The following is a 23050-nucleotide window of genomic DNA, read 5'->3' on the forward strand; positions in this document are numbered from 1 at the left end:
AGTTTAAATCAAACATTTATGTGTATCTCATGTTTAAAAAAAAATATATATATATAAAAAGTAGGGGCTTTGAGGTCAATTAACACTTTGACTCAATCCAATATTCTTAAAGTAGGGGCTTTAAGGTCAATTCCCCTTTCAAACATCTACCTAGTGTCTAGTACAAAAAAGGAAACTTTGTTAATTTTTTTTCTTTCCTTTTATAGTATAAATTCTCTTCCCTGACGTAAACTTGTCGTCTCCTTTCATTCATCTTCGTGCCCATGCGCAGCCTCTTCGTCGGCTTCGGCGCCAAGTCCGCCGCTGCCCTCGTAACATAGATTTTGTCGGATTTACAATAAATATACGAAGAAGTTAAAAGAGAAAGCATTAAAAGAATATTTTAAATGCACTTGAATTCTAGCAGTGTCACACAATCGGTCTCATGACTATTTGTGAAAAGGTAAATCAAGAAGTTATGGTTGGTCACGACGAAGGAGAGTATTATCTCGATTTCACGAAGATTTGAACCTTTGTTCTTTTTTGCAACTCTATTATGTCGTAACAAACTTAGCTATGTTCCGGGGACAAGACATAAACACCTAGAACATAGTCAAGTCGGTCATCCTGTGATAGAATTATTATAATAAATAAGAATCGAATCTTAACAAAATTATGTGATCATACCCTTTCACATGAAAATTTATTTTGATTTTCTAATTTATTTCAATAACAAGGTGGAATATATCATCCCAATACGGTCGGTACAATCATTTGTGAGGAGGTAAATTGAAAAGTTATACTTGATCCACTACAGAAGGGCATTATCTCGATTTTATCAAAATTCGACATTTGTCCACTTCAATAACTCTTGTAAAAATTTAGAAGGTTTTGATTTCCTAATTTAGGTCTCTACACATAGTTGTGTACATGGTTAATATCGCTAGGCTAATCCTCGAGATAAAGAGAGTTTTTGCTACCATTTAGAGAATTTTTTAAAATAAGATAAAATATAGGGGGAAAGTGATTTTTTTTATATAGTTGACTGTCATCTTGACCCAACTCTTTTAATTCGGCCGATAAAATGACGCGACTATACAAAGAAAAGAGATATAGTATAATTTGTCAAATTCTGGAGAGTGAACTGCAAAAGCTTAGCAAAATTTAGGGTGCGAAGCGAAACTTGTACGCCAAGGCTTTATAAGGCCCAGGATGTAGCCCGGCCCATTTAACACTTGCAAATCCCCCTTTTTCTCGTCGATCTTTCGGCAGGCGCATTTCCCTTTGACGCAGATCCAGCGAAGTGGAGACGCCGAGCGGAACAATCGCCTCGCCAGGATGGTAATCCGATGCTTCTTTATCTCCTTCGATTTAGAAAATTTTCACTCTCGTTTAGGGTTCGTGATTCGATCGGTGCGCTTTCTGTGACCGGATTTGCAGGTCTGTATTGCGTGCCTGTTGCCTCTGTTCTTGATCCCCGTCGTTAACGCCTTGCCTCTGCTCTTCGATCTCATCATCGTAAGTTGTCGTTTCTTGCGTTTCGTTCCCATTTCATAGGAGTAGGTTTTTTGATTTTATCCTTTTCCTATGTTTGCCCGTGATTTTTGTTTTGTCCACAAGATAAATCTCGTATTCTGCCTTCGCTATTTTAGTTTGATTTTCCGATTGAGATTGTTTGCTGAGTATTTTTAGGTAGGAAGATGTTGATTTGATGGGATAGACTGTATGTCAATTTTCGCCCTTGAATCCTCTCAACATCCTGTTCGAGTTTACCCTACTACGGTTTATGTAGGAAGGTTTTGATTGCTGTGGCTTAAACTGTTTGCAAATTTCACCCTGGAATCCTCAACATCCTGTTCAAGTAAACCCAATTTAGGGTTTTTTTTCCCGACTACTTCGCCAAAAATCATGTATTCCTATTCTAACTCTGTTTGATGCGCGTGCCAATTGTTTAAGGTTCGACTAAGAGTTTTATTTTATCATTTTAGGGTTTTATGTCAAAAGTTCAAACTTCAATTCTTGGAAAAGAGACTTGTTCATAACTTAATCTGAAAATAAAGGGTGAAAGGATTATTGTCTCTCGATAGGTTTATCTGTTGTCCCGTTCAAACTTTCTCCATAATATTGTTTCCATGTATTTCACATATGTTCCTGTTTGCTTTTCTAATGGTGCATTAAGAATTAAACCAGTGGAAATTTTCTAGAATAGAATCTCCTTTCTAGTTCCAGTACTCGGGTGACCTAAACTTTATTCAGATGGTAATTGTCATTATTTCGATTAATTTTCCAGGTCCCAACACCAAGAATGGGCATTTCTTCTTTTAAAAAACGTAATATTACTGATTTACCATAATATGGTACACGAAACAAATAGATGTAATGGAAACAACCATTGCTCCTTTCAGTACAACTGAAAAGTGGTGCCTTTTGACATTTGAAATTATTTGCACCTGCTACCTCTGATCTTTATCCCTTTACCTTCCTTTCTTTATAACCGTGCTTTAGGCATAGACATAAAAAGTGGACTGGAAATGGAACCAGAAAGCTCTTGGTCACTGGTCACTAGTCAAACCAATTGGTCAATTGCTCAAATTGTACATTGAATTGAGAATCAGCCCAGGCGAGCTAACTGGTAGGACTTGCTGATTAACCAACCCAACTGCATAATGCTTAGTCTATTACAACAATCTTAAGTTTTAGCTATAAAAATTGTATTTATTGATTAACCAATATTACCTAATGTACGAAGACTAAAATATAAATATTGATGAAAAAGACATCTTTACCCATCTAATATAAGAGTAGATAACTAGGGTTTTTGAATTTTTTTATGCTATTGGTTATTCTTATGTCAAATTGTAAAAAAAAAAAAAAAAACAATTTTATCTTATCTAATATTAGAGTAAAAACCAGACAATTTTCATGGTCTGATAAAATCGGCCGATTCACCAGGCTTTTCACTGGTTTGATAAATATTGGATTTGAGTGGACAACCTGACCAGATCAAACTTAGGTCTTTTTTTTCCCGGATCAGACTAGCTGATCCGGTCCTGTTTTCATTATTTTGGAATTAGGCATAAGGTTTTTTCATCAGTTTATTAGTAATATTATATTGCATGAACTCCTTACATGAGGTGCTGCTAATCTAAAGCACATCTCAGGCAGCCATTGGCATATGTAATACAATGTATAACATTGCCTTCATGCATCATGCAAATGGCATGCATTGGCTTCCATACATAGCATCTTTCTATGAAGTTCTTTAGACAAAGAATAGGAAAACTTTAGACAAACAAGTTGTATTTTCACTCCACAATATATTAACACTACATTTTCCTTTTTTGTTTTGTTGAGCATACTTGAGGTTCTTGCTTTAAAGGAAATTTTCGAATCAAACATAAACTATTACAATCAGTTTGGCATCCTTTTAACAAGAAGGTTCAAATAAGTTTGGTAGCGTGTCTACTCACAGAGCCTCTCTTCCAGACAATGCCAGGACCATTGTGGCTTTCATGTAGGGTAAGACTAATCTGTCAATGAAATTTGCTATAATAGGTCTATTATTGTCTGTGTGATGATTTTTTGGTTTGTGTAGTTCACCAACTTCCTTGACCTTTTCAACATGGGACAAGCATTCGAGAGTAATGTAATAGAAGATAGACTAATACTAGGACTTGCATTGCAGGTGATAAGGAAATATACTTGATGCTAGAGAGACACACAGGATAGGCAGATACACTAGGACCAGAATCTGAACACCCTACCTGAACTCAAAATAGAGTATTTTACATCTCCGAAGTACAACCCGAAACCTGGAAAAACCTGAATTGCAGGAGATACTGAAATATACTTATTGCTAGAGGTTAGACAGACATGGTAGTTAGGACTGCAATCTGAAACCTGACCTGAGCTGAAAGAGAGTATTTGGCATCTCCAAAATCCAACCTGAAAGCTGGAAAAAGAAACCCTTAATTTTCATATTGGTTCAATTCAGTTTCCAGTTCAAATTGGATATGCTAGTTTTCTCTTGATCCCTACTTAATATGTTGATACTCTACTACCTTGATATTCTTCTATACATTCTTCCAAGATAGTTTGTTTTGCTAATTTGTAGATTTCATAATATTATTGCAGGGTAAGATCTACAGGTTGTTCGGCTGGGAATACAGAAAGCCTGCAAGGGTGCCACCTGCTTGTCCATACAAGCCTGCATCAAAAAATGCGGATGTATGTGAGCTAATGCTTTTTTTTACTTTACATCGAATTTCCTTAGATCAGATTCCTGTTTCAAATTTGTCACTGGAGTTTTTGAGTAAAATGCAATCTACAACATAATAATAACAAGTTGCATAGCGTTAGAACTGTGAATAATATTTCAGCTGGCTCGCATCTGAGACTGGTTGGAAGATTGACCGTTTAGTTTTGTTGGGTTGCATTCACATGTGCTCAATCATTACTGGTTCTCCTTAAATTATGAACATTGCTCTAACATTTATGGTTTTGGGGGAGATTTTTCGAATACCTAATCTTTCTGTATTTAATTTCTGCATCGAGTGATTCTATTTCATCATCCCATTTTGGGTCGCAGGGTTTAAATGCAGGTACAGAGTCTCTTGTGGAACCTCATAAAAATTCTGCTACACAATCTGATAAAAAAGAAGAATAGAATCGGAGTCAGCAAGCGTTTCCATGCCAAATGAACAGCTTGAAGTTTGTATAAGCATGTTAAAAATCGTACTCATGCTCTAAGCACTTAATTATCTTATGGCAGTGTGTTACATGTGGGCTGATTATAAAAACATCTTTAACCACTACGAGTGCAGTTTCTTTCCCGTGGCTTCTTCCTGCGCCGTTCTGGCACATGGATGAGATGAAATCTACATTTGATGCTATTATTATTTCTTGAAATGTCGTCTGCTCAACATGAGTTGTTCAATGCTTGCATTCCAAACATTCGAGTTGTTCGCCCATGCGCCTGATCTTGGCGACACCGCTGCAACTCCCATAACTTCGGCGGGGTGGCCTTTATGCAGCCGATGAGGTTCCTTAGGCTGTTCATGGCTGGCTGGTGATGTTGCTAGTGCATTCCTCTTGCCTCAACATTGCCCCCTCTGCAAAACTATTCTTTTATGAAAATGTTCATGTGGCAAATAGAAGACAATCATTCCATCAGAGTTGAAGATTGCCGCATTCTTTCATTTAGCATTTCATTAGTCTAATAGTTAAAAGGATGACATGATTGAATTTTATCTAAAAAGGAGAATTCTACCAATTAGTTGTCAACAGTGCATTCACAAATAGATAAGATTCTCACAAAACAGGTTGTTTTGATGTTAAGGCAGAGACAAACAATTTAAATGATTTGATCCTTTCTGTGAGTTTAATTGTTACAAAGGCCAATTAGGAATATCAACTTGTTGATTGAAGCCTGCAAAAGGAATGAATTCCAAGATCCCAACCTTCAATATTGAGGATTGGCCAGGAAAAGGTGATCATTCCAACAAGGCTAGAACACAGATGTAATTCCTACGGCATCGAATATGTCTCCTACCACCGTCGGTGAAACCCTGGATGCATAAATGGGGGATTCTCTGGGTGATATCGTGCATCGCGGAAGCCGAGTTGATGTGGAGGCAACCTATGGCCATTCCCATAACCTGATACAAAAGGAGGAACTGGAGGCTGAGGGTGGTCATACAACCTAAAAGGTGGAGGACCAAAACCAGGAGCCATTCTATATGGGCCCATCATGAACTTGCTGTGAAACAAAATCTGGTGCTGGTCTGTGTAACCCGTCATGGACTTGCGGAGGAACAAAATCAGGAGCCATTCTATATGATCCATCAAGAACTTGCGGTGAAGCAAAACCTGGCACCGGTCTGTATAACTCATCATGAACTTGTGGTGGAGCAAAACCAGGAGCTGGTCCATATAACCCGTTGCGAACTTGTGGTTGAACAGGAGGCAACATAATAATAGGCAAAGCAATGGGCATCTGATAGACTGGTTGATTTAGTGTGTTCCTGTTTGTTTGCTGAACTTTGGCTTCTTCCTCCCATCAAGTTTCACCTTGTCTTGTTCCATTTTCATCCTCATCCTCTTCCGTTTAGGAAGTCTTTTGCGGGCAGATTGATCATTCAGAATCTTCACCTCACCAGGTTTGAACAAAAGTTCCTTCAACCTGGATGCTTCAATCCTATTTTCTGCAAAATCTAATATATGTTTTAGAGAAATATTAACGTGTTCACAGATCTTCCTCATGCCAGCTGATGAAACTGATCTGGCAAAGTTTTCAAACCGATCCAGAAAATCTTCAATCTGCAATGGGGGATAATAAACTTGAAATTTGCATCAAATACACCAGTGTCGACAACAATAAAACTAAATAATACTTACATTCATCCTTCCAGCTACTTTTGAATTAAATATCTTATAAATCCAGCAACCTTCAAAAAGACTAGCACATAAACCCTTTCTCCACAATGTCTCCACTGATGACAGCTGCGGTAAAATAAGGGAAGGAAATAAAAACAAAAAAGAACAAATTTTGCAATGAATATTGTCAGAAAAAAGAAACACTTCTTTGCAAAGACTGAATTAAAAGATGAATAACGTGTGCTTGGACTTGTTAGAATGCATAAAGAGGTAAATAACTTGCAAGACAGGTGAGAGCAAATTTTGGTGAAACAATTGATTTATTCGTCAAAGTGAACACCAAATGACAATATTAACCAAAGCAAGCAAAAAATCATGTGTTCCAACTATTAGCCAGTAAGAATAATATAGATGCATTTAGTTGTTTAAAAAAATTGCTAATGACAAATGGTGGTCATTCTATACCCTGTGAGTTCCATGAAATAAACATTTTTATAGTTGGTTGAAAACTTAGTTATTCCTTAGATTTCTATTCTTTTAGTACATATTCTTATCAACTCTCTCTCTCTCTCTCTCTCTCTCTCTCTCTATATATATATATATATACACACGAATGGGGAAAAAATATGTCAAACAGGTCAGGCGATCTGTCAAACTGGGTGGGCCGAGCAAAGGATTATATGTGTAGCTAGGACAATAACTAACTTGTCGAGTTGATGGGTGTCAAATAAACGAATAAATCATACCAAAAGGGCAAACTAGTCAGGAGGGAGGGCTGAGTAATGGGTTCAACTTGCTTGGTTGGGCTGAAGGGCGATGGGCCAGTCAAATCAGCAGAACAGACCACTGGGCCAATCGGCCAAATTGGGCCAGACAAAGTAGATCAATCACACTGGAATAGCCAGATTGTACAACTAGATGACTATATATAGAGAGATTTCATCAATGTAAAAAAGTATTCTTTGTCTATCATTTATAGCATTCTTATGAACAAAAAATATGCCTACTCCATTCCAGAAATCATACTGAATTTACTTATCTATTCCATCCCTAGAAATAACTGTTTCATTTCTTGTCTATTCCATTTATGAGCAAAAGGTACCACAAAGATTGAGTGAGCATAGCTCTAAGTCTAACTTGATGGGCCACAAGGATGACACACAAGTTAATAATACATCAGACTGAAATCAAAGCCACCAGCTAATCAAGTACAGAAAAATATGTAAATGCCAAATGCAACCAATTCGTCATAAGGTAATCATTTCCCATTTATGCAGATAACATTCAGTTGTCGTATCCTCCCCAAAATATGTATAGGTAGAGACTTAGTTGAGAGTGAAGAAATGGAACAAGAACACAAAAAGCTCATGGATGAACTTGAATCACATCTTGATGACTAGGTCTAAGATTGAAAGCTGGGTAATGCACAACATAGAGCACAAGGAGGATTTGAATTCAATGCATGTAGAAGTAGAAAAAGAAAAGAAGAGAAATTGTTTGTCCAGCTAAATTAGGGTTGATGGATTTGAAAACTGTTCGCGAATGAGCATATCTTGGTTATGATCATAATCTACAACTTATTCTTAACAGCTATAATAATATTGAATACTGTCAACGACCCAGCAATGTATTTCTAGATGATTTTGGCGTAAGTGGTCGGTAAAGTAACTTTAACCCAAACATGATGTTTGACATGACATATCTTTGGACTAAAACACTAATGGAATATATATATATATATATATATATATAGCCATGTTGTAATTTACAAATTCTGGATGGAAGTTAAACGACGTGGTATATTTGTTATAATTTTGATGGTTTCTGATGCATATGCTAAATTTAAAAAGGATGTTTAATAAAACTTATATAGAAAGTGATACTTTTAGGAATTAACCCAAATAAAAAGTAAAAGCTCACCTTCCTTAATAAAGACACGAATAATTTAGCTATAGATTCTTGATTGTTTTTACCATATTGCTTGAATCTAGAAACATTTCTTTCCACACTTGAGGCATCTATCCCATCTGTAGAAAAATTTGTGAATTCAAATCCCATGAAAAGGATAGAAACACATGTAAGCAATAGGCTAATTTAGCAATCACGATGAAAATTTGTAACTAACACCACTGATGGAGCAACCAATCTGCAAATCAAAATCATAACTTTTCCCCTGACTCTTCATGTAAAAGGTACGACAACTAGATGTTTTGCATCACATCAAAGAAAGAGCATGCAAATAACAAAGCATCAAATCATGCTCGTAAGTGAATCTTTGCCAGGGCCAAACCGCTTGAGTTTGCCTTGTTTACATGTCGAGCCTCACGCAAGTCCAAGCATTCCCAACAAGAGTTTGCATCACTTCTTGCATCCTCGTCACCATTCCTCCCTATGTGCTCATTGACTCTAATCCTCAATCACAAGCTAGGCTTGAACAGTTTAGACTTTGAGATAAATTGATTGGACTATCTGATTTACGTCATTTTTGTTTTGTTCATATGAATTAGGCTTTCTGCCAAATTTCTAAAGCAATTCCATGAATGTTTGATTTCCAGATGAATATACTCTCTGTGTCAACTGACCCAAATTGGTTTGCAAACTAATGTTGATAATATCCCAATAATTGCAAAACCATAAAATTCCTAATGGGACATCAGTAGATTCACTAACCAAATTTCACTCTTGTATACATCTCTTATTGTTAATTTGTCTAGTCCAAAAGCACAGAAAATGCCAAAATAGAAAATTTCAGCATGCAGCATCTATCTGTATCAATAGTCAGCAAGCAATAAAGCATTCCAGAACACTCATTCCCAGGTGAAGAATTGCAAACTGAATCTCTTAGCATGCAATTCTAAGGTCAATACCTTTTAATAGTGCAGAAAAAGGAGGAAGTATAGGAGGCTCTTGGGTCTGTGCTGCAAGAAAAGGTAGACATAAAGCATGTATTATCGGCCGTGTCAAGATCACTGATTGAACAAAGTATCAAAATCACAGTCAAATCCAGTGATGTATAACATGAAGACATCAAACAAGCAGAACTATGATTATCTCACTAGTTCATCCTTCAGATAGATGATCTAATAAATGGCAATTGTCAACTATGAAAGAAAGAATTTTCCACCTTTGAGCTTTGATATTCTTGACATCTCTATATACTACTATAAGAAATTGGCCAGGGAAATAGTGATAAGAATCAACACACCTTTAAACACTGTGAATAAAAACTAGTAAGTGATAATGTGTCGTTCTGATAAATCATGTATTTTAATACATCAACAAGTAAAATCACATATTATCCAATCAAGGATGGGTTATTGTATACATGCTGATGACTTCACACGAGAGAACTTTTGCTTTATTCAATTACATCCATTATACATATACACAGTCTAAACAATATCAGTATTACGCATGAGAGAATTTTTATCTCCATGTTCTTCCCCACTTTTTCAGTTGGAGGCTTCCTTAAGCTTAAAGCAAGTCTCAATTTCCTTTTAGATGCTAGTTCTTAGCTTACTTTCTGTCACTTTTATACAAAGTGAAATTGACCTTGAGAAAGGGCCCAACTTAAAAAGTGAAGAAAAAGGTGTAAAAAACAAGGAATGTAAGATGAAAAAGAATTACCATGGTTTGAAATCTTGGACATAGTTGCAGCATAACATTTCAGTACGTTAGGGGTATTAGGGAAACGTTTATTATTCATTTCTATCTTTTAAAATATTAATTTTAATTGATTATGTAATCCCGATAATTTTATTGCTATAAGCAAATAAGTGGACTTAGACTACATGAGTAAAACTTGTATGAACTCATCTCAATACACATTGAAATAAAATAAATAAAATTGTTTCTTATTTAATTATTAATTGATATTGTAGAAAATTTGTTTGAAAGAATATTAAATGAGTAAACCTCATTTCAATTCAGCTCAGCATGCTTTAACTCATGCGTGTCAAGTATTTGTACAGTATAGTGCAACAAGTAAATTAACTAAGTGAAATAATATTAAAAAAATCATCATATTCATTTCGGCATGCTTTGATGCATATGAAAGTAGTCAACTATCAACGTACCACAGGGTCAAAACTATACCATTCCAACTGACTTAACACATGAGCATTACATGATACAGTACTATAAAATTTAATTCAATTGACTATCTGACTGATATTCTCTTATTTCTACAAATAGACTAACCAAGTTAAAGAGTATTAACACATAAATTCATCTCGGTATGCTTTGTACTTGCCAATGCACGTAGAGTGTCACCACAACATGGCACCAAAACTATACCACTCCAAATGAGTAAAACTCTTACAGAGAATGATAATTTAACTTTACTAAAATCTATTCTCTTTTTTGTATTCTTCTCTATCCCCTTCCTCCACCTTTAATTTGCCACTACTCTTGCGTTGAATTAAACTGCATCGTTTCGGCCAAAGACCAAAACTCTAGCAAGGTTCAACAATTTAAACCTTGAGAATTACTAAAAAAGTAACTTCTTATATAGCATATTAAACCGTAAGATTTAATGCAAAGTGGGAAAAAGTTGAAAACAGTAATACGATTGATGCAAATATTCTATTAAGAGCAAGAGTTATCAGATCTCATATTCATTTTTAGTCCCTTAGACTATTATGAAACGAGGGAGACAACTAGCATGAGCATAAAATACCCAAACCCAAACACTAGCAGATCATCAAGTGGAATAAGGTTGATCGAATCAAGCACTAAGCTGGAGCAACTAGCAAAAACCTTTGCAAATCAAAAAATGACACGGAGAGAGGGCACTTAGTAGTTTAACGACGCTAATGTATGATTAAGAACGAGGAACTAACACCCATCTCTGACAATAGAATCGTGTAGCCAACTCTATTCTTGCCCTATAAAAGTTAACTTACTTATGCAGATTATAGGTTAGACCCTTGGTCTATGGATCCAGTGGCATTCCTTCCCCTTGTCTATTTCTTTGCTTCGAGCGACCATTGCAATAGGTCGACAACACCCTAAGCCCTAAGGCACATATTGCCGAAGGCAAGGTACCCTCAAGTGGATTTAGGCACTATTTGATCCTTCTTTCCAGCCAAGTATAGCTTTTTTTTACTCACTAGGATACCTTCAAGTGGGTCCATTTGAATGTTGTCATAATTTGACCACAACAATAACAATCATACCACTACGCTACAATGAAAACTAAGAAAGTGTCACCTGTAAGTGAAAAGCTACTAAGGAAATGATGGATAAAGAATTCATAGTGTGATCCTTCGAGCTGTTAATATCACGTGCTTTTGCCCAAGCTTTCATCTGCAAGGAGGCATATGTCATACTTCTTGATGACAATAAATATCAAATAATTGATTCTCCCAAAATTAACACAAGTATACAGGGAAAAATGCATAAACTTCACAACATGACAATACATCCTGAAATAAGCATAGGATATGAAACAAAAGAAAATTTATATAAGATAGCTGAATTATACTGAGAGTAAATTCAAGAAACTCAACTATAAATCCTAGCATATTAACAAATAAAGCAGTAAATATAAGAATCTTACCAAATAACTCAATTTCAGAAAACTTTCATCAATTGCAGCAACAATTGATATCAACAAAACAGTAATTATAAGAATCTTACCATATAACTCAATTTCAGAAACCTTTCATTAATCAAAGCAACAGTTGATATCAACAAATAAAGCAGTAAATATAAGAATCTTACCAAATAACTCAATTTCAGAAATTTTTCATCAAACTAAGCAACAATTGCTATTAACAAATAACACACTAAATATAAGAATCTTACCAAATAACTCAATTTCGAAAATCTTTCATCAATTGAAGCAACAATTGAATAGAACAAAGATCTGGAAATGCCATCCTTATTTTCAATTGAAAAATCACATTCCACTCCAGTTTCACAGTCTACAACTTTCAAAACTGGAACTCTAGCTGTTAAAATTGGCAAAACCCTAGTGACGAGTCCCCTCTCTGTAATCTCAAAAGGAAAAGGACTTAGAAATTGGGAAACAATAATTTATGCAAAATGATCAAGAACAAGATGTCACTGATTTGAGTACACAACCATAAGATGGCAACAATTTGAGCATATACTAACCATAAACAGCATGAGCAAAAACAACCCACATTTAGTCACGTTGGCCAAAGTTTTGCACCAATCTTTTTGGTGGTATGCAGTTTAAGAGACATAAAGAAAAGAAATATGACTTTACTTTGATGATCATTCAAGACATCTGCAAGTATCCTAAGAACAGAAATCTTCCTATCACGGGGGAAGTCAACCATCTCATTACTGAAGTTAATTGATAGATCCAGGTCACTATTAGAGGTAAATAAGTCCATAGTGAAAGACCCAAATGCCTCCACTGCCGGAAAGCCATTGTTTTTGCCTGAATAAAAAGAATGAAAAGGTAGAAAACGTCAATAGCAGTGTCTCAAGCAAAGACATGCAGAAACAAGTATTAATAAAATGTGAGAAAGGAATACATTGTAAGATGACAATTCACTGATAGTTTTTTAAGGTAACAATTTTTTTCATGTTTTGATGAATTGAAACAGGTATTTTAAAAAATAGCTTTGTCTAGTGGTAAACGAGCCAGATCTGTAGAGCTTCTAGACAAAGGTCGGACACATTGTTGGGAGGGGTTTAACCTAGTTGCTCTCACTCACATCCAATGTTTGGTGATGACACCTCGTGGTCAGGACCAAAAAAAAATCATTGTACTCAGGAGCTTGTTGAGTGGATGAAGAAGAAGGAACAAAGGGGCAGTAGGGAGGAACAACAAAAGTAGATGAGACCTCTTAGCCTTTCTTGTTCCTTAGTCTTTCACTCCCCCTTCCCTCTCCCTTCAAAATCATCCAGCCAAGTAAACAGGTCATCAACCAGAAATGTTCATTAAGAATCATAACAGTTAAATTTAATATATCAAAGAATGCCTTAAGAGCAATCAGACAAAATGAAAAGAAGTTACTCTATCCTGTAGGAAGGCCCTTCTCTGTGCATGCACTATTGTGATTTATTATGAAAAAATCATGTCAAATTACACATGCTAAAGCGTGCAGTAGATACAGGTTTAACCCAATGTGAACTATGATTATATATTGAATTTCCACAGTAAAATTTAAGCAATAGTCAATTTCCAAACAGTAAGAGAATAATCATACTCTGAGGGCCAACAGGAACAATACAATGCGAGTACTACAGCCAATGAGAACAACACGATGTCATCAAGTATTGCCTCATGAATTGAAAATTTAAAACATGTCTACATCTATTGTTCAAAAAGAAAAGACCCAAAACTCCCATAAAAATGCAGGGCTCGAATGCCAAGCATATTTATATGAACAAATTCATCAGTATTTAATTAAATTAATGCTTTAGCTACAATTATTGCCCATCAAAAGTTGTGTAACATAGAGAAACATGGTTTCTACAAAATAAAAGATGGAAGATGAAGGGTCATACGGTTACCAAAAAGTTCTACTGCCAATTTATTGAACTTTTGAACTAATTTTCTTCGGTTCTCATAGTCAATTGGCTTTGGTTGACAAACAGCATGAACATCAAGAAGCAATGATCCAAGGGTTGACAGTACTTCAGGTTGAAACATGATCTTTGATTTCTTTGATTCAAGTATTGCAGCAAGCTTCAACAAATCTGAAAAATAAACATGGCCAAAACAATAAATACAACATTTATGACTTTGAAGCAATCAGAATCTTATTTTTCTAGTAATAAAATTCAAAAATATGTAAAACATTCTAGGTCAAATTAGCATACATAATTCACTAGGTCCATCTGCATGCTCCATCCCTAAACATTGCCTTACTGAGATACTATACTTGCAAGATAAAGTTGCTGGGGAACAAGAATTGAGATAGCAAGATCCATGTAGATGCAAACACACACACACATATGGTGTACAATAGAGCACAATGGAAATTATAAGTTAATCAGCATGAGGTACCAAAATGATATTTGTTTTGCCGGTATATTAGGTGAAACATTAAACTACCAACCAGTATAAAGTAATACTGCATGTTCACGGATTAGAAACTGTTCCATACCATGAAACATATAATTCATCCAACTAGCCAGAATGCAGTATGGGCTTGAGATGCGGAGTTAAATAAACTCCTCAAAACCATGCCCTACCGCCTAAAACCCTATTTTTGAAGAGGCTTCTTCCATCATCCTATTTAGTGAGACCCGAACTGACTAGGTTTGCTTCTCCAAGTAAGCTGTCTCCTCCTCCACCTCCTTCTCCTCCTTTCATGAATTGATTCCACTATCCTATTTGGTGCCACCAGCAGTGTGTCAGTGGCTAGCATGGCAACAGCACAGTTTTGTTTGAATCAGGACTGATGCCCTAGCTCAGAATGATATTAGACCTTGCATACACCAACACTAGTAGTGTAGCACTGATGCTAATACCTGTACTAGTTTTGTCTTGGAGTGGCAGTAGGAATCAGTATGTGTTATACAGGTCAGCAATCAAATATCAAATGCATTTTCATGAATGTGAGGAGGAAACGCCAATAAGCATAGGATGACAGAAGGTAATTATGCCCACACGATATCACGCTAACCTTACCCAAATGTAAGGCAGCCAACATCAATATATGACAGATAATATGACTGAGTTCCAGCAGAAGAAATCTAGTGCAAAGTTTTGTGGGTATTTGAACAAATTTATCATATTGAGTAATCAGGGGTGTAAAAATTGCTCAATCACGGAATTTGTTTTTAGACTAAAAGATTAAGGCATAAGCAGGGGTAATCAAAATAATTTAGCAAATACACAAATTGTAGTGATGAAAAGGTATGTTTTAATGTGGCTAATGAAATTCATAAGTGATTGACCACATTTAAGCATTTGAAATATATTTATTTGAATACCGTACCTGTAGAAGACATGTTGAATGACCTGCAAATAACCAAATGTCATATGTAAGAAGTAAGCTTTACACAATAATGTTGTTAGTACGAAACATGTCACCAGTTTGCAGCTATTTCATCCCTGACAGAAGAATATTTTTCACAAAGTTTTGGGAAATACCTAATTTTTATCCATCAAAACAATTTGAAAATCATCATGGAAGTATAATCACGAAAGTCAGCAAAAATACTAATTGCTTGTACACTTAATCGTTTTCAAAATTCAACAGTAGAGAAGAAACACAAAAACCATCTTCATGATCTCACCTAATCTTGTAACACAATTATTGCTTTTTATGGTAAGCTTGAGCGAGTGATTAAAAGTACCAAATACTTCTAGGACTAAGAGTTCAGGAAGATATACAAGGAATTCAAATTTTTGATATTGGTCAATGTACTAATTGCCTTTGAAATGAAAGACATATATAATCCATAAGTGGAGACCTCCATTTCTCGGACATTCTTAGGTTGATTTGTAATTTCTAAGAAACTCAAATTTTTGAAATTGCTCACCATAGTAATTGTCTTTAAAAAGAAAGATGCTCCTCATAAATAAACCATAAGTAGAGGCCTCCATTTATCGAACTTGGCCATCTTCCCTCCCGTACCCACAAGTGCGGAGGGGAAGAAATAAAAGGAAGATGAAACAAACAATGAAAAAGAAGATGTAGTTAAAAAAGAGTCTTACCTCAACAAAGTGTCCTCACAAGTGCCCACAGTTGTTGAAGAAGATGATCGACGATGCAATATCCAAGTCCAATGATGAGATAGTGAGGGGAAGGTGAGGTAGGATTGTGCTGCAAGTGGGTGAGAAACCGTTAAAAAATGAAGAAAAAAGACAAAGAAACCCATAAAACCTACTATGAAGCAGTTGTGGTCCTATTTGGTTCACCATTGTCCAGCTATATAACATTCAGTTCGAATTTGATTCCCACCCGGTTAGAATCCAAGGAAACTCAAATTGAACAGCATATGATCTAACCATCAAGTAGCCCAACAAATCGCAAAAATTAGCTCTTAAACATTCCGATGGCTACATTGATTGCAATTTCTGTTAAATACCCTAATTAACATCTCAAATCTCTCAATTAAAAGTAATAGATTAATTTAAATTATATCAGATTAACATAATTAAAATGAATTTGTATAATTGTTGTATCCCCGTACTTGTATACTAAATTTGGAGAAAAAAAAATTCTTGACAAGTCTACATGTCTCTAAGTTAAAAAATCACAATGTCTGACACTTAGGTCAAAGTATACGCTCTTAAACATAGACTAAGACTAGCAACAACATCAAGAGGCAATGTTCTTAAACACCAAAGAATGTAATAGAAGACTACAAGAATATACTTCTGCAGTTCATAGTAAATAGCAAGTTTTTCTTCTTTCAACAGAGTCACAAAGAAAATTCGTGAAAACACAAAACATATGCATCAGACATAAAGATGTTTGCAATAAACTAATATCGGATTTAAAAACTCCAATCAGAAACCCATGTGGCCTGCAATTTCTACTTAAACCTGACATTTTTTTCTCCCTAACTTATTCTCTCTTATAATCATCTATGAAAAATAAGTTATCTCTGCACACTAAAAGGCAGGCCAACAATGCTCCTCACTGTTTGGGGTTTACATGGGTTACCCCTCCATTGTAATCTTGGCAAGGATCCAACACCAGTAATATTAAGATTCTTAAATAACTTTTACTTATGCTAACTATAATTTTCTTTGGTCTTTCTTTATCCATACACTTTTAACTTTAATCAATTCTTCAACTTATCTGATTCTAGATTCTATCGATCTTCAATTCACCTTTAATATTGTTAATAATATCTTCATTAATGTCTTTTTTTTGTAAAGTAATAGATTGAAGATATCCAAAATTCTTATTCATTGGAATTTCACGTTCATCCATCTTTGTTATTCCCTTAATTCTTTTATTACTACTGAAATTATATTTCATATATTTAGTTGTATTTCTACTTAGCTTGATACCTTCAGTTTATAAAGTTGGCTTAGGATATAAAGGAACATTGATTAAGCAAGCACCTACGATCAGTCATATTGTTGAAAAATGTACAATAAATAGTATAAATAGCACCTTATTTATGCAACTTCAGAATAGAATTGTTACTTTATAATATAATGTGGGTTTTTGGGTCAATAAGGATGTGGTGCATGACATGCTAAGCTGTGTATGTGCATCGCTCAAGCAAGGAGGCACAGGCCACACAGTCAACCACAGTATTGCCTTGCAGCAGTCTATCTATCCAGCACATCACCTATGGCTTCACACTACATACCAATAACACCTCACCTATGGATTTGTGCTAGAAACCAATAAGTAATAACACTTGATTTTGCATGCAGATCACGCAATGAGGTCAGAGTATAGATAGGAATGCTTTCTTCTTGGGAAAAATTCTCAGTGATCACCTTGTTCTGGAAGTAAAATGTTGGTTGCTTTTTCCATTGAAAATGGCATACAAGTGAGAGTTGTGAAAAGTTGAATACTTCTTGTCCATGTATATGGTGTTGTTTCAAAATTCCTTTTCTTGTGATTTTGCATTCATAACCACCTTCGCCATCATTGCCAATTTTGCTTCCACAATCTAGCTATATAGTTGATGATTTACCAAGATGGTTCAAATCAAGGCAAATTACCAGATCATCCCAATTTCAGCTGTTGCTGTTTGAACGTTCAACGAGTTAAACTAAACAAACTAAACCCTAAAAGCATCCACATTCATGAACGTACTGCGCACATAGATAAACACTAAAAAAATCCTAAAGAAAAAGTTGGGAAGATAAAACAGTATCACGCATCAACATAGGAACTAAAAATCTAAAACCTTGTACCAAAAAGAGATTTGTGAAGCAAAGGGCAAGGGCAACAACTCCACAGCTTGAACATACACGGGCTCTCTCATCAGGGAAACGAGAAACCAACTCCAATCCTCGTAGCGGAAGAAAAGAGAAGCCCTAGATGGGCAACGGAATCCACGTAACCGCGAGAGGGATTCCAGGTGCGAGAATACAGGCAGGGGAAAGGAAGAGAAAACAAAGAAGGAACCGAGGAGATGCTGATTACCAACCTGATCTCTTCGAAAGCGAGCGATCAAGAACAAGAGCGAGCGATCAAGAACAAGAGCGGCGTCGAAGGGGCAGCGGGGCGGAGGGAAATGGGGAGGGCGAGGCAACGGCGCACGTCAGGCGTCAAAACGAACAAGAATAAATATATTTTTTATTTATGACGTAATATAACTACTTGTAAATTATGTTTAATACTTTAATTAATTAATGGATAAATCTCATTTCGTCTATAAATTTTACTTGCAATTTTTATTTAAAATAAAATAAAAGGTACCTAAAATTTCTTATATAATAATGTGATAAATTAATAATTAGATGCGAAAATGGGACAAAGTTTCGATTAATGAAATGAGAAGAAGAACAAAAAGATATCCGAAGGATGTTTCCAAAGAATTTGTAAAGCTGAAGTATCATTTTGAAAAGAAATTTCATTAAGGGAATTTTTTAAATCTACCCATTAAACCTTCCCTTGCTTTGCCATTTACCTCTCATTTTATTTAAAATATAATTTTAGCACTTGAGAAAAGAGATTAATTCTCTAGATTTATATATATTTTTATTATTTTGGATGTTTTGCAGCATAACTAATGCACTAAGAAAGTACATTTTGATAGTGAAATAAAACATAGTTAATAATTACTTAGAAGGCAGGTAATATATAGAGAGAGAGATATTTGATATTTTGCTGGTCTTATAATATGGAATTCATATGTGATAGAATATTAAATTTAAACAGTAAAAATTTATTATTTTTTACTTACGATTAAGTCATTTAAAATTTTTCTTTTTAGAGTTTAAGAGTTGAGTTATAATATTAAAGTAAAAAAATTTAAAACGAAAAAAATTTAGTTGCTCAACGGAAAAAAATTTAACAATCCAACATAATAACTAGCAATAAATTTTTTCATTTTAAAAATTTTGTCTGCTTAATACTATAACTCAACTCTTAAAGTAAAAAATCTTAAATAATTTTATTGTAAGTTAAAAATAAATAATAAAATAAAAAATATCATTGTTTATGTTTTAGGCACTCGGAACACTTTCAGGTGCCTTAAATATTCTATTGCAAACGAATTTCGCATTATAAGACATGCAGGACATAAATATATATATATATATAAATACTTTGCACGTCTTATAATGCGTGATTCATTCGCAATATAAGATTTCGAATGACTGAAAGTATTCTAAGCACCCAGAACATTAATAGTGTCATTCTTATTTTTTTACTTTATTTTTTATTTACATTTAAGTCATTTAAGATTTTTCTTTTAGTATTTAGAACTTGGATTATAGTATTAAGCACAAAATAAATTTTAAAATAAAAAAAATTAATTCCTCATGGGATATGCCGATAAGAAGTGTGAGATAACAACTCGGTACACTCCATGTTAACTAAATTTTTTTCATTTTAAAATTTTTTTGTATTTAATACTATAACTCAACCCGTAAATTCTAAAGGAAAATTTTAAATGTTTTAATCGTAAATAAAAAAAATAAATAATAAAATAAAAAAATAGCACTATTACTGTTTCGAGCACCCGGAACACATTCGGGGCACATGGAATATTGTGCACGACAGAAGATTTTGGGTGCTTGAAAGTGTTCCGAGCGCCCAAAATAGGAACAATGTCATTTTTTTTTTTTTTACTTACAGTTAAGTCATTTAAGATTTTCCCTTTAACATAAAAAATTTTTAAAATGAAAAAATTTTAGTTGTTTGAGGTGTGTCGGATAAGAAGTGCAAGATAACAACTCGACACACTCTGTGAGCAACTATTTTTTTTTATTTTGAAAATTTTTGTATGCTTAATATTATAACTCAACTCTTAAATCTTAAAGAGAAATCTTAAATGTGTAACCGTAAGCTAAAATATAAAAAAAATAAAAAATAGTACTATTACTGTTCCAGGCGCTCGGAACACATCCGAGCCCTCATATAATATTTAGGATTCAGAATTCAAGATTTATAAGATATAGTATTTAGGTTAATTGAAGTTTAAAAAAAATTATACTGGATGCTCACAGGGATGTAGTGTAACATATCATTTTTCTATATATAAGGTAATGATACCCTGCATATCACCTGATGTATGCCTACATACGTGACTGAGTATAATTCCGGATGCCTTACACTTAATCAAGCATGCAGATGTGTGTGGAAGGGTGCATAACATAACACTTTCCTATATATATATGGGTATCAAAATAAATCTAATCTATCAATTTGATCAAGTCGACATAAAAAATATCATATTAGGATTGAAAATTTTAAAGTCAAAGTCAGGTTGGCTTGGATTCGAATTAACCTGAATTTTTTAAAGCCATAGACAAGTGAAACTTGAATGTATTTTGTGATGTCGAAGACTTCTTTTATTTTATATTGATATTATGAATCTTCATCATATAATATTTTTTATAAAAATTTAAAAATTTTAAATTATTATTTTTATATGGAATAATTATTAATTTATATAATTAAACTTTTAAATTTAGATATTTAAATTCATAAAATATAATTATCATATTAATAGATGAGAAGGTTTGTTAGTATATATTTAAATTAAAATATTATTATTATATTTTAAATCTTTATTTAATTATTTTATTAAACACTAAAAAAATAATATCACTCAGTAAAAAATTAAATCAGATTGGTCTGATCAATTCATATTCAGATTTATAAATTTCAAGTTGGTTTAGGAAATTAGTTCAAAATTTTTTATAATACTCTCCATGTTGTTTCAACCCAATAAACCGATCCCATTCTCAATTCATCCAAATTGACACTCCTATAATGAATGTATATTATCTTATATAGTTTTTATTTACATGAATGACATAATAATCAACACGACAACAAAGATAATCATAAATATAACTTAACAAAGATCTTAATGACAAATTATACAAGGTAAAATTAGAACTCATTATGCTTCCATGTTGTTAGGAAATACAACCTAGTGATACTGTGGCATAAACAAGATTAAGAAGAAAACAAAAAACAACTGATTCATTCACAAAATACATGCTTTAATTGCAAGAGATAAATATAAACTTCTTCCTAAACTCTCTTTAGATCTTATAAGTTGGGTATAGTATCTGTGTTCTCTGGGTGCCAAGTTGCATGTTGCACCAGAAAGAACAGGAGACAATGCAATAGATAGAAAGTTCTTTGCTCTGTTTGAAATTATATGGCAATTGATTGAATGTAAAGCTAGCTTCTTGGTCATAAATATGTTTCTTGCCAGAAATCTCTGCCTGAAACTGATATTAGTCAGTCCTACACTTGAGCAATTCCGAGGAAAGGAAGGCGTTTCCAGTAATCATGGTGTTCTTGGCAAATAAACAAGAAGTAACAGGGAATAAGAGATAGACCTACAGAAATAATAACAACTCTGTCTATGCACAAATTAACAAAAAAATGAAGCCAGCAGTCCATGCAGATTGATCTCCATGTAACTTGGTATATATCTTCTTATAATGAACACTGCCAAAATTAACTGGATATGACGTTCCTGTATGATCATAACATGTAATTCCATGTATCATGACAATGCATGAGCAGGTATGGAGCTAGAACAGCTCCATTACAGCAGAATGAGCAGAAAAAAATTTCACTTTATATGATTTCTGTTGGTGATTTAAATTCACTATGTATCTATTCATCAGTTGATTATATATACTAGTTATTTATCTATCGTATGGTATTGCAAATTAAGAGAGCTGTTCATACTATTATCAATTTTTTATCAAAAAATTTAATGTGTTTTTCCCACTGATGATTCTCTTCCAGCATTTTCAATGGATGACAACCATCGATGCTATATATATATATATATGTGTGTGTGTGTGTGTGTGTGTTCTTTGAATGTCGTCTGCTGTAAAATAGAAACAGCAAATTAATTCCTGATGGTCCGTACCACGCTGGAAGAACTCGAGGTATCGAAGAACATACAGCATCAGCGAGTTGCAGGCTATGATCTACTAATGGTTCAACGACTACGCCAGATCATGCAGCCTCATTAATTATCCCAGAACAGCATCGTTGAGTGGGGACGCTAGAATTATAATTAATAGATCTACTTCTTCTGGTTCATCAATCACCAAGCGAGTTACTACTCCACATGAATCTGTAAATGTAAATAAAACAGAGTCTGTGCCCTGTGGTGAAGGAGATCAAAAAGAAAAGAAAGAAGGAAATAAAAAACGGCAACGCTAGAGGAAGGGCTTGAACCTTCGACCTTGTGGTTAACAGCCACACGCTCTAACCAACTGAGCTACTCCAGCTGCTGAAAGCTGATGCAGGGTTTACTTAGACATAGATAAAAATAACGTAAAAGGGTCTAATTTTTATGCAATTAGTTGGTCTTATTGGTTCAGTGAAAAATTATTCGGACTATCAAAAATTGGAAATAAAAAAACTAGACAATGTCTGATTTGATATACCATCAGCAGCAAAAATTTTCTGCTCTAGTTTTACAAAATTGTAGATGGAAATACTTTTCTCTAGGTTTAGGTTTTACAAAATTCAGGAGCTGTGGTTAGAAGAGATTAGGGCAGTAATGAAACTACTCACAAACTTTCCTCTTTACAAAATTTAATTTACTAGCAACCATCACAACCTTCAGCACTCTTGAA

The 23050-nt window shown here is 34.3% G+C and overlaps 1 protein-coding gene, 1 non-coding gene and 1 pseudogene across 2 annotated transcripts; 1 reads left to right on the forward strand and 2 right to left on the reverse strand.

The window, feature by feature from the left end:
* Nucleotides 1-1225: 1225 nt before the first annotated feature.
* On the forward strand, nt 1226-4887 carry LOC141813411 (uncharacterized). Its single transcript, XM_074701376.1, has 4 exons — nt 1226-1320; nt 1420-1497; nt 4114-4206; nt 4568-4887. Exons 1-4 carry the CDS (start codon nt 1318-1320, stop codon nt 4643-4645), a joined length of 252 nt encoding a protein of 83 aa, XP_074557477.1. The 5' UTR covers nt 1226-1317; the 3' UTR covers nt 4646-4887.
* Nucleotides 4888-5574: 687 nt separating this feature from the next.
* On the reverse strand, nt 5575-15322 carry LOC141813410 (protein HESO1-like; annotated as a pseudogene).
* A 7303-nt stretch (nt 15323-22625) lies between these two features.
* Nucleotides 22626-22699, reverse strand: TRNAN-GUU (transfer RNA asparagine (anticodon GUU)). The gene has a single exon. It is a non-coding gene; the product is annotated as a tRNA-Asn (tRNA).
* Nucleotides 22700-23050: the final 351 nt, after the last annotated feature.

Source organism: Curcuma longa, chromosome 20 (genome assembly GCF_044706935.1).
Source record: "Curcuma longa cultivar G26 ecotype Majalengka, Jawa Barat chromosome 20, ITB_CL_G26_1.1, whole genome shotgun sequence".
Lineage (NCBI taxonomy): Eukaryota > Viridiplantae > Streptophyta > Magnoliopsida > Zingiberales > Zingiberaceae > Curcuma > Curcuma longa.

Bases quoted from the DNA above. Each gene is read 5' to 3' on its own strand.
- LOC141813411 (XM_074701376.1), top strand. The intron at 1,498-4,113 runs GTAAGTTGTCGT...ATATTATTGCAG, and splicing joins TGCTCTTCGATCTCATCATC to GGTAAGATCTACAGGTTGTT. The intron at 4,207-4,567 runs GTATGTGAGCTA...TTTGGGTCGCAG, and splicing joins CTGCATCAAAAAATGCGGAT to GGTTTAAATGCAGGTACAGA.